At 28.0% G+C, this 13,953-nt stretch overlaps 1 protein-coding gene across 2 annotated transcripts in view; it reads right to left on the reverse strand.

The window, feature by feature from the left end:
- Positions 1–911: 911 nt before the first annotated feature.
- LOC100165537 (putative phosphatidate phosphatase) overlaps positions 912–13,953 on the reverse strand; it is a 33,310-nt gene continuing 20,268 nt past the window's right edge. For both annotated transcript variants that reach the window (XM_003243333.4, XM_001942715.5), the window contains exons 2-6: positions 6,156–6,313; positions 5,831–6,045; positions 5,541–5,661; positions 2,944–3,117; positions 912–1,889 (exon numbers count right to left, since the gene is read on the reverse strand). In XM_003243333.4, coding sequence (XP_003243381.1) covers positions 1,740–1,889; positions 2,944–3,117; positions 5,541–5,661; positions 5,831–6,045; positions 6,156–6,313 — 818 coding nt within the window. In that variant the 3' untranslated portion in view covers positions 912–1,739. The remainder of the gene's footprint in view (positions 1,890–2,943; positions 3,118–5,540; positions 5,662–5,830; positions 6,046–6,155; positions 6,314–13,953) is intronic.

The following is a 13,953-nucleotide window of genomic DNA, read 5'->3' on the forward strand; positions in this document are numbered from 1 at the left end:
TATTGTAATAATTAATAATTAATTTTGTAAAAAAAATATATTGATAATAGTCATCCAATTATTGCTTCAATATTAGTATGTAAGCTAAGCGAATTCTATTTTTGTACACATTGTTCAATTGTTCATTTGTTATTACGAACGTGACATCGAGTATTATAAATTAATAGGAATGCATGTAAATTTATGGCCAATTTATCAAAAAAATTATCCTTTTCCATAACATTATACCACTCACTATATATACTTAGAAAAAAAACAAAATTATTGTGTGCATTTAAAACCCATTTAAATAATGAGTTTTAAATGCATCGTTAAAAATTCATCGTTTTAATTATTATATGTTTTCTTTTCATCAAGAGGCCGTTACAGTGAATTTGCTCTCTCCGTCTTACAAGTGCGTAAAATAGCAAATTTTACACACAGCAGAACACGTTTATCTCCCGTCAGTTTAAAAATTATAGGGAATTGATCTCCTATAAAATTTAAAGGTAAGATTATAACCTAGACAATGGCATAGGCTTTTTATTATATTTTAATTTTAAAGCAAGTCATGAGTATTATATAAGATGTATAAACAGTTTACAATTTTAAAATACTCATAACTCGCTTAAAAATTAAATTTTAATAAAAAGCCTATGCCATTGTTCAGATAATAATTTTACCTCTAAATTCGCTCTAATTTTTAAACTGACGGGAGATAAACGTGTTCTGCTGTGCGTAAAATTTGCTATTTACGTTAATCCCTTAAGTTACTCGTTTATGACTACAGCCCAGAACTGAGGCTATTGAAAACACATTGTTCGCCCTTTAATGAGTGAAGATAGAACTAAATGTCTTTCTTTGTCTATGATCTGTGACCATTATAAAATCGTATAGACGTATAGGAATATGTATACAACTCACAATATGGGTACAGTTTCAAAAAACTTTTATTATTCAAACATAACACTGTAATAAAAAAAAATAAAGCATTCATGTACCTATAGGTATAGAATACGTATTATAATATGCGGGATAGTATATCTATTCAAATTTAACCACGTCTATAGTAATTTTTTAACTTTGTAGGTGAATGGATACACATAATCCACTGACTAGGTACTATATAATAGTTATACAAATGGTTTTATAAAAAAAATAATTTTATGTAAATAAATGTGTTGGATAAATGTCAAACGATTGTAAACAACGGATATTAAAAGTGCACCTAATTATTATACAATATTAGGTTTTATCTTAATAAACACTTTTCAAATTTAAATAAATATATTATACATATTATCTAATATATTATAATATTATGTACTATGTATGTATTATGCGTATTAAGTTTTATGGTTTAGTGAAAAAAATTAATAATAAAAAACTACATTATTATAATAGTGATATGTACACGACAATAAATATTAAAAAATAGTTAAAAATGTAAAACAACTATAGGTACTTATATGTAAATATTGTATAAATGTGTAATAATAGGACCAAACGCGTAAATTACGCATCTACTCAAAATCCCAATTTGTCACGCATTGCTATATCTAATGTACCAACCTACCTAGGTAATTTACATAGTAATATGTATTTTAATATATTATATATATATATATATATACAGTTATATAGCGAGAATACTGATGTTTAAAAATTATCAAATCATTTTTCGTTTCATTAACAATAATGCTGTACAGTGTAAAAATAGAAAGTGAGTATTTTATGTGTATAGTCGCATTTTGCGAAAATTACAAATTCAGAGATGGATTTTTACCATCGGGGACGACGTTTAATAGTCTTCCTGCAGTGAAATACCCGTTGTCCGTCGTCTCGTTGGACCAGGTTTCAGTGGTCGAATGCGATTTGTTATCGTTTTTTTGTCTGTCGAACAATCCATTCTGATGAACACAAAAAAAATTCAATAAAATATGAAATAAACAATTTAGATCATATTATATACAGATATAAAAAGTGTATATTAATTATCTATTTTTTCAAGGGGAGCGTTTAAACTTTTAAAGGTTAACTGCTGTTATTTGCAGGTAATGTCAATAGGTTCTTACACACAGATGAGTATGGTATAAAATGTCATTCACGCAAACATAACTATTTTGATGCCTTTACCATATATAGGTTAGGTTAGGTTAGGTTAGGTATTGGCTGACTTCTATTCTAATACATATACGATTTCAGTGGCGTAATTTGGTCATGTTTGTGAGAGAATTAACCCCCACCACCCACCTCAAAATTTTTTTTTGTTTATATCATATATAAACCACTCAGTCCAATCATTGTGATCTGTAATTTGTATAATGTAAGTATAGGTACATGTATAAATGCATGCATGCATTAAAATAAATAATTACATACTAAATAAAGTTTTGAAGTGTACTTTTTCGAGTAAATTCATGGAACTATCTGCGTAGACGTAAAATACTCAAAATTCCAAACTTTTAAATATTATAACTAAGTCCGGCTGACAAATTCTGATTCCACCGTTGTGCTTAACTAAAATACCTATACCTATAGGTTCCCGAAAAAACTCCTAAAAATCAAGCTAAACTGCATTATTTCAATATATTTGTGCGATATTGCAATAGTAATTAGTGTTTATTACCAAGTAATATTATCTTAGTTAGATACAGTTACCATCAGGGATTTGGGTTTTTATTTGTTGTCTCTATAAAATATAGGGACTATATCAGTAGGTACAATAGTACCTATAAATAATAATATTTATATAGTTAAATAAGGAGGTACATAAATATGGTTCGCAAGCTTAAAAAAAAAGTCATGGGGGTGATACGACACTCAAATCCCCCCCATCCCCCGTAATTACGCTAATGTACGATTTGAAAATATATTAATTATAAAATTAAAATTTTAAACTAAATAATAATAATAATAATAGTTAGGCGTCTATATTCTAATTTAAATGTTTTTCACACTCACAATGTAAGTGGAGATCATAATTCCAATTATCGAACCAGCCAACACGTCCCACCAATGATGTCTGTGATCTGTGATCCTAGTCAGAGAACAGAACATGGCCCAGAGCATGCACATCGCTTGTAAGACTGGCATTAACAGCAACGAACGCGATTTGCATTTGTTATGTAGATACCACTGTAAAAGCAACAACATAATATAATATATTGTACAGAGTTCGTTAGAAACTTAGAACAATAAAACAGTTAAAATATTATTTAACGGATACGAATAAACTGAACAAAAGGCGTAGGCTCAAGGTAAACATTTACATCCGTAGGTCAAACCCACACATGTTGTCTCCGTCTTACAAACATTTAACATAGCACGTTTACGTTCAGCACTTCAGCAGAACCAATTTTGTGTTGTTACTTGTTAGCATTATTATAATAAAAAGTTATAGAGTGATTTGAGTATTTGACATAGTATTATCATTTAATCAAACTTAAAAATTAAAGGCAAGAACATTATTTTCGTGTTTGTACGCAGGTTTTTTACGATACTTTAAATCTTGAGTGTGTTATGAGTATTTTTAAATTGCAATATTTTAATTAGGTACTTATAACTAGCTCAAAAATTGAAATGCTATAAAAAACCGACGTACATAGACGGGCAATATTTTTACCTTTAATTTTCATAATACATAAATCGACTGAAATCGATATTGAAAAGCTATATTATTGATAGCTAACAACACCACTGTTCTTTTGAATTCTGTTGAGCGCAAATTTGCAGTGTTGTACCCACCTACGTTTGTAAGACGGAGACGACACATATTATTTTATTTGTATAAATATTATGCAATAAAGAATGACATGTCTATTTAAATATACTATTTAGTATTTACTATAATATAGTATACACTATACATAACCTAAATATGACATATTATTATCTATAACTACTAAACAAACAAAATGCGTAAACCAGCTGAAAAAAAGTGAATCATAACCAAATGTAAAAAAAAGTAGAAAGTAAATAACCACTCTCCTGTACAGCTGTTGCATAGGTGTCAACAGTCAAGTGTACCTCGTCATTGAGTAAGTCGCTGTAATGTAGTGTCAATTTTGAATACAATATTATAAACCATTAGATACGAAAATCCAATCTGAATGAAGACGGCTTGTCAGCCTATATTACCAAGTATAACTACCTATATTACTAATATTTATATTGCTACTATAATAAATAATTTTACTAATAGTAATAGCAGGCACGGTAGATTAAATAGGTACATTTTTGCTGAAACATGACATATTTTCTTATAATGTTATTTTATAATAGTATATATTTTTAGATTCTGAGCGGATCGATGAATTTATAGATTTAACAGTTTTTTAATTTTTTTCTGTCTGTCATCGCCTTTTAGGACAGTAAAAATGCTTGGATTTTTTCTTAACAGTATCTTTTTTGATAGGAATCTAGTTGGTACTTTGAGGGATCAAAAGGTCAAATTTCCTAGTAGTTTTCAAAAGCACCGTGAAAATAAAGACAAATTAAGAAAAAACGGGAATTTTTACGCAAAATTGGTTTTGGACTAAATCGATTTTTGTTTTTGGTGTAACTCTAAATCAAATGACCGTAGAAATATGACATTTTGATTGAATGTAATATTGACATGTTTTATACACCATCACATTTTAAAATTATTTTGACTTGTTTTGAGCTGTTTACGGGTATTTTCAGTTTCCAATTTATTTTAGGTTCTGAGCCAAAAGTTGAATGTATTGGTTTTAAGCTAAAATATTGTTCAACTAATTTATAACAAAAACTCATATTATTAATAATGTATATTAACTTACGTTATTCATTGGCTTATAAAATATCAAATATCATAGTTAATAAAAATAATATAATGGGTTTATCGATTTTTTGTTGTGGTCTTGAGTATCTATTGTATAGATTTGTGTGATCAATTAAATAAAATAAATATAATATACAATATGTCAATGTTTTGGGCAGACTGCAGAACGTCTCCACTCAGAATCGTTTTTCAAATTCAATGATATATATCATTGAATTAAAATTTAACAAATCCATTACATTGACCCACTCGACACCTACGTCATACTGTGATGAGAGTCATACTTAGTTGTCAACCTTTTTAAATATAAATATAAATTACAGTATAAAATTATTAAATTTTGTTAACAAGTTGACTGCCATGGCCCATGAGTACCATATCTGGACCGCACATCATTAGTACCTTGAGCTAACTATTTTAAACTCATTCATTTTACTGATATTGGTACTCACCACGTTTGACTTTCAAGGGTACTCATTTTAACTCAAGCAAATTACGAAATCATAAGAAATACCGAAAAAAACCGTGGTTTGCGTGGACGTCTAACAAAAAATACTTTGGCGTACGTGACACAACCAATGAGTTCCTATTCAGGTAGGTACTCATGGAGTTTGAGGATAGCTCTATTAAAATACTGTGCAATCAACTTGTTACGAGTAGTGAAAAATTAAAAACTAAAGTAATTTATAAAAAATAATAATTATCCAAGACCTGCAAAGTAAGTCATAAGATAGAAAAATATTAAATATGTACGTACGGCTAAAGATATTGATCCGTACACTGAAATGGAAGCATGGCCCGACGGAAATGACTTGCTGGCATCTCGTATGATATATGTGCTTTCATTTTCGTTCATACACGTATAACGATCAATATATCTAAATTAATATGCAAATGTTATTTTAGATATAATATATCAAAATAAAATAATTATTAAGTATTAGTTAGATTCATTTGAGCCGATAAAATATTTGATACCTATGTCCTATATATATTATATGAATTCAGTTAATAGGCAGTGTATTGTAATAATAGCTAGATAATTACCTATTAGTGCAGTTTTTGGCTTCTTTAGGAAGACAAGTGTCTAAAAAATGTGGCCTTGGTTCACCAATCAGAAGTTTGCCGACGTCTGTTATAAAAAATACGAATATCAGTCCTAAGATATATTGACGATACCACCGCAACGATTCTTTAAGCCATTCATACCGTTCGGAATCAAATTTGTTTTTTTCTTTAGTGAAGTATTCGGTCATCATTGCCTGTGTGCATATTATATCGTATTTATCAATATCAATTGTATATTATGTTATTATTTATTCCGAATTTGGCTATAGGTAATACCTATGCATGTTTTAATATTTTGACTTACGGCCAAATATGGAACTATGAGCGTAACTAGTATAAGCACATGGGACTCCACCGTATCGCCTTGGTATTTGTAGCTTATTTTAGGATCCCCACAAAAAAAGCCGATGCTTTGCAAGTGTGGAATACTTCCGAATTCTACCAAACCCATTGCGATAAAAACTAGAAACAAATAAAATACAGAATTAGATATGTTATGTCTGTAGATTGTAATGTTTAAAGATAAATATACCATATATACCTAGACACCTAGTATATAGCATAAACAGACAACAGTATATCATTATGAAATATATCCATTATTATATTGATTTTACTCAATTTAAGAATCACTTACGACTTCATCGTGGACCATGGTACCAGAAATGAAGCATGCAAGCATTTGTATTTAGAACATAATATTAACTAAATTGTTTTATTAAGAGGACGCTACACATGCATTCAAGCATTTGTTGTCTCTATCGTACACACGTACGACCTATCAAATTTCAGTTCACTAGTTTCTATAGTGTGTTGCTAGTTTTTATATTAGGATGAATTGATATATTATCAAACTTTTAGGCAAGAACATTATATGTGCTTAAGAGTCAGCTTTTATTCGATATTTTAATTTTCAAGCGAGATATGAGCATTTTTAATCTACTATATTTCACATACCCATATCTTGATTGAAAATTAAAATATCGAAAAAATATCGTCAATCATTAAGCATAGATAATGTTCTTACCTAAAAGTTTTTGATAATAGGTCAATTCACCCTAATATAAACACTAAAAGCACACATTAAAACTAGTGAACGGAAATTTAGTATGTCGAACACATCTATGTAAGACGGATACGCATGGGTAACGTCATCTTATGAAGAAGATTGTCATATACTGATAAATAATAAGAAGAGAATAATATAATAATAGGTACATTAAATGATTCTAAAATCTAAACTGACTTATGGCTTAATATCAAGATAACATAAATTCGATGAGTAGGTACTAACTATAAAGGGTTCCTATTTGATATTTTTTCAAGTGTGATGATAGCACTTAGCTCTTTACAGTACCTATTCACCTTTAATATGTAAATTTTCATATGTTTAATATATATATACTGCACAGTGCAAGTTTAGTATTTTATTTATAGATACACCTAGGTGGCTAGATATATAAGTATAGTTATTATGGTGAATGGTGATTAGTTTCTAATAATTAGGCACTATAATCCCTAGTGGCTACTGGCTCTAGTAACAATAAACATTTCAAATGCATTTAGAAATTCTTCACAGTTAAACCATTATTATATTTTATCCTTTATATATTATGAACATACATCATAATTTATTTGTAGGTACTAACAAATGGTATAAATAATTATATTACCAGTATAAAATTACTTATATCCTATCTCATTCAATGCTAACGTAATACCACGCGATAGAGGTATTTGACTATTGAAGTGGAGACATTTAAGGACTACATAGGTTTCAGCTTAAAATATCTCATATAATGGAATGTTTGACGTATCGTGTTGCGTATTGCGTAGGTATATAATGTATATTGAATACGTCAGCGTAAAAATGTTGGTAACACGTAAGTCGTCACACGTGTTACCTAAAATTTGAATGCATTTGGTTTTTAAACACTCAGCGATTTGTGGAGTCCGCCACACATTTGTGAAAATGTAATGATGTAATATTGTATACTCACAATCTACTAATTATGCATAATTATAGAAATTTCACATTTTATTTAGTACGTTTTGTGTAACTTATAGCTCCGAGGGAAGACCTAGAGGCTAGAAGAAGCACTTATTTGTTATGACTTTATTCATATTCCATACAAATATAGCAGTCACAGGTCATATGGCTTGAATTTCAGTAGGTAATTAATAATATTATAAACAAATGCAAAGTAGGTATTTACGTTGTAATGTATTATAATAAAAGATAAAATACCTATGTTATTATTTTCTAAAAGAATAAAGATACGTAGGTATAAGAGATATTATATTATGTAATGTAGGTATTAATGAACTAATGTCCAATGTCTAATGTGCATTTAAACTGTTATGTAGGTAGGTACTTTTTATTGTTTAAAAACGTGTAAGAAGATTGAAAAATATTCATAAATATTTTATTCTTTAGTATTATACGTGGGGTTGGGTAGTCAAAATTTAATAAAAGTTCCTCATTATTTTTCCCACAAATATCGTTCTTATCAAAAAATATAAAAATACAAACGCACATTTTTTTTTCTAGACATCAAGTTACGAAATAGGATTAACGATTTTGGTTATTATGTTGTTATTCAAACTTATTTGTAAACATTTCGCATTACGATTACGTATATATTATTATTATTTACTAGTTTATCCCGCACACTTCGTGGCCTTTTAAAATATTTAGATTGATTTTAATCTATTTATACCTACCACTAACCCAATTCACACCGTTTTACGAATAAGGTAGGTAGTAACGTGATCATTGATTAAAAGTTAATATCAGTTAGTATATTATCAAAAAACATTGTAATAATGATTACTATACTTATTATAACATAATATGTTATTCATTTTTAAAAAAAAATAGTTCAACTTACCATATTACTAATCAAAATCGAAAAATAATTACAAATAGCATTGTACCTAAATACATTATAAAATATCTTTAGAAATATAATCTGACTGTTTCTAGTCTGAATCGTTTTTTGTTTACAAAGATTTATAATTTAAATACAATTTGACACATCCCCATTACACTGGACCTACTCAATTACAAGGTATACTCGACACCTAATATACAGTATATACAGTAGATCGATTTATCTACCTAGTTTTTAATATTATTTATAGTTGGTTAACGATTATAATTCAGATAACAATGCTAAACAAGAGCTTTTTTTTTTTATTGAACAAAAATTTATATTTACAATCTGTATTTTAATGTAGTCCAATAAGTAAATGGGATGTGGGTTAATTAGCGTGGGAGGGGGAAGTCACCCAATGGTGGTACACTGGCACCTCGATGCAGGAGCTTAAAAGTTTTTTGAACTATAAGGATAATATTATATAATAGTATAGAAAATCGGAAAATAACCATATTATAGGTATGCGTTAACATATAAAAATAACTAAAATATTATTTATCTTTACTATAAGTGTTACAACTAATTTTAATATAGCTACCTAACTATCAATCATCATTATTATCTGGAAAAGAATTTTAGACATTTAATGCAGTTCAGTTAGGTGCTTTATTATCGTATTTTTAAGAGTAGACTGAGTATAGTAATAATTTAACTATTGTGCAAGACTTATTAATGTTTTGATAAAATTTCATTAGTCCAATGATTCAATACCACTCAAAAAATACCTAATACCTAATTACTTAAAATTCACTTGATTATGAGTTATATTCATAAATATAGATTAATAATCGTAATATTGAGTAGATACCTAGTACTATAAATATCTAAATAATAAATATCTATAATAACATGGATAGGTGAATGTTTTGTTAATAAGTCGCAACCCTTATCTATTTTCAGTAGTAGATTAGGATTCAATTGAATTCAATAGATCCAGTGTTTGTGCCATAGCTAGGATTTTGGGATGGGTTTCAATATGTAATGACAGAAAAAGTGTTTATATTTGTATTTAATACACTGTGTAAAATGAATAATTGTCTGCAGACATTATTTTTTTAGGGGGAGTGCGAGGGAGAGTCCCTTTTCCATCTCATCTTGATTATAACACTGAATAAAATGCTATATAGTAAATATAAGTACCTACATTTATTATCAAAACATCCCACCATAGAAATAAGTCACAATAATTTACCTCTTCTTATATATAATATGGGTACTTATAAAAATTTAAATCAATATTATGATTTTTTATTTTATAATTAATATTTGTTTAACTGTATTAAAAATTAAAAGTACCAATACCTAGCCCTAGTGAGTTAAATATTTCTTACTTTTTTAACTGAATATCCAATTTCAACACTTAACTTGTAGTCTTTGGGGATCTTGGACATCATATATGCATCATATAACATATACGTACATAAAAATAGTCTGAGTACTATTGATAACCAAGGGTTAACATTTTTTTAATGTCATAATATGTAGAATTCACGTTATAAGTTTATAATGTATATACTATATAATATATAAATAAATCTAAAATGTTGTTTATTTGTATATCAACAAATTAATGAACTTTACACGCCATATCATCATTACCTAGTAAAACAATAACATTTACAGTTCATATTATTATGCATGGTACTCGTATAAGGAATTATTATTTATTATGCAATACCTATTTGTTTTGAATAAATAATATTGTGCTAAAATTGACTCTACAATGAATTGTAATGATATTGCAACATTAAAAATATCTATATTATATACCTTTAACATTTTTTAGTTTTTATATTACGTATAAAATTACTGCGGTCGCCGGAGTACCTAGTATACTAGGATTATAATGTTATATTTGTTCACAATAATATTGTTAAAAAAATACTTAACTAAATGTATACAAATATAATTCCTAATAGCCTAATAGTGCATATGGGTAGTTACATGTTACTATTTCAAAGAAATCTTTATCGCTTTTATAATTCTAATGGCATTTATCGTGATTTATTTCAACCAGTTAATTTTTTAATGCAACGCAACAGCCTAGGCAATGTCCTTCTACACTTTAATCGTCGATCGTCAACATTTACCAAGTAAAGTAATTAGTAAATATAATAAACTGTAAAGTACGTATAGTTTATGGTACAATATTTAATTCAATTAGCATATCTAAAGCTTAAACGCACCAGTTGGCGTTGCATACGGTGACCTTTAGGTCATAGATTAGATAGGTAACACCACTTCGTCATCGGCGTCTCATTCGTCTTCTAACGATGGCAAAAATGTATCACCAATCAGATTGTAAACAATTAAATCATAATTAAAAACTAATAATAGACATTCATACATTTCCTACTCATGCGAAATTCGAATGCGTATTAGACAATATTAAAACAAAGTTATTTGCAACTAATCCATCGTACCACACTAATTAATTTTTAAATTTTCTATAAAACAAAATCATTATAGCTTTAATTTTTGAGACTCATCATCACACTTGTCTATAAACGTGTATAAACGTTTAATTAACCGTTCCAGGCTACAAAACAAATTATAGAAATCCAGATAACTTTTCCCACAGTTAAGTTACCATTATAATTAATTCCTCTCTAACAACGTTAAACAGTTGTATTTATGCAACCAATTAATGCACACTTTTTTTTAATCAGCTGTCATACAATTATCGTTAAATTTTAAATAATTTACCTACCTATTACAATTATTATAGCATCTGTATACTGTTCCTCATGTAGATATTCTGTCCCTACGTTCAATTACGATCGTTTCTTTTCCACTCTTGATAACAGTTTCATACTTTTATTAGATGGAGATTTAAACGCCAAAAATACACAACGGGGGTAGATATTACTCAAATATTCAAAGAGGTAATTTTATATCAAATTATAAGAAATGCCATCGTCCTGGCCAAGTAAGCGCTTAGACATTACAGAAATCTTCATACTTATCTAAAATTCTTAACCATATACATTTTACACCAACAAATGCACAACCTTTTAAATCCACATTGAGACCACTCTCTAGAATTATGAACACTAAATATCCAACCTAAAAATATATATATATGTTAAAAAATATTACCTAACAATCAATTTGGTTTCTGGGAACGACACTTGACTATATTTATCTGAAGATCCATTTCCTATTTGATCTCATATATCGCTTAGTTTGCGTAAAAAATATAATGGACAGGTTTTTTAGACGTTTTTCAATAATTTGATTGTGTCTGGTCAAACATCGTTACATCCTTTATATATTTTATTTTTTTAAATCTCTACGATCGGTATTTTGCCACCATATTTGGTAACAATATTGTTCAGTACATATTATGTTAAACACAAGCTGGCATCTCTCAAACAGCTATTTCCTTCCAGCTACACTTCAATATATTCAATATATATTTACTTCAGCCCAACTTATTCACCACCAACACTAAGATGGCTGATTATGCGGGCGATAAAGCAATCATATTCATTCACCAAGACTCAGACAGTCAGACATCTCATCATAAAATGTACAAAATCACATTCACAAAACAAAGTGGTATGCAAAATAGCAGGTTAAAATAAATTAAAATATATATCCACGTGACCTTAACCTTAGTCCTTAAGTAATAAAAACTCCCCTCTTAACTGATACCAAAACAAAATACGTTGGCTTAAAAAATAGATAATTTCTTAAATAGAATAAAAAAAAAGTGAAAATTCCCAAAAAAAAAGCTTGGCCTGTCAGTGGTGAATAATTTAAATGTGCATGGCAGGGAAAAGGTTAATAATAAAAAAAAATGTTTATGTTTAATAAATATTAAAATGTAGTAATATGACTATGCATATTTTAGGTTCTGAGTGGAAGGATGAATGTATTGATTTTACGATGATGTGTGTTTTTTTTTTTTTTTATTTTAGATTCTGAGTGGAACGATGAATGTATTGATTTTACAATGATGTGTGTTTTTTTTTTTTTTAAATTTTTTTTTGTGTCTGTAATCACCTTTTAGGACAGTAAAAGTGCTTGAATTTTCTTCAACAATTTTTCCAATAGTTTTCAAAAGCGTCGTGAAAAACAAAAGAAAAATTAAGGAAAAACGGTAATTTTTACGCAAAATCTGTTTTCGAGAAAATTGATTTTGGTTTTTGGTGTAACTTGAAAACGAATGACTGTAGATTCATGAAATTTTCACTGGTTGTTTATATTTCCATTTTCTATACATGATAAAATTTTCAAAATATTTTGATTTGTTTTGAGCTGTTTACGGACAATTTCAGTTTCCAATTTAATTAGTTTTTATTTTTTTGAATGTCAATAAAACTTTATTTGTTGAGTAAAAATACTTGAAAATTTAATACAAGGCTCCTACTATATTGTTACAATGATATTTGAAAAAGATTAAAAATCCTTAGTCACAGTTTTTTTAATTAGCATTTAAAGTTCAAAAATTGACAAAATATGGAAAAATCACGATTTCTTCACATTTTAGATTCTGAGTGGAACGATGAATGTATTGATTTTACAATGATGTGTGTTTTTTTTTTTATTTTTTTTTTTATTTTTTTTTTTATTTTTTTTTTATTTTTTTATTTTTTTTTGTGTCTGTCATCACGTTTTAGGACAGTAAAAGTGCTTGGATTTTCTTCAACAGTACCTTTTCTGATAGGAAAGTGAATCTAGTTGGTACTTTGGGGGGTCAAAAGTAAATTTTTTCCAATAGTTTTCAAACGCGCCGTGAAAAACAAAAGAAAAATTAAGGAAAAACGGGAATTTTTACGCAAAATCTGTTTTCGAGAAAATCGATTTTGGTTTTTGGTGTAACTTTAAAACAAATGACCGTAGATATATGAAATTTTGACTGAATGTTTATCTTAGCATTTTCTATACACCATAACATTTTCAAAATATTTTGATTTATTTTGAGCTCTTTACGGACATTTTCATTTTCCATTTTTTTTTAGTTTTTTTTCTAAAAATATCAATAAAATTTTATTTGTTGGATAAAAAAGCTTGAAAATTTAATAGAAGGCTCCTAATATATTGTTTCAAAGGCAGATGAAAAATATTAAAAATCGTTAGTCACAGTTTTTTTTTATAAACATTTAAAGTTCAAAAAATGACAAAATATGGAAAAATCACGAAAATTTGCAAATTATT

Source organism: Acyrthosiphon pisum, chromosome A1 (assembly GCF_005508785.2).
Source record: "Acyrthosiphon pisum isolate AL4f chromosome A1, pea_aphid_22Mar2018_4r6ur, whole genome shotgun sequence".
Classification (NCBI taxonomy): domain Eukaryota; kingdom Metazoa; phylum Arthropoda; class Insecta; order Hemiptera; family Aphididae; genus Acyrthosiphon; species Acyrthosiphon pisum.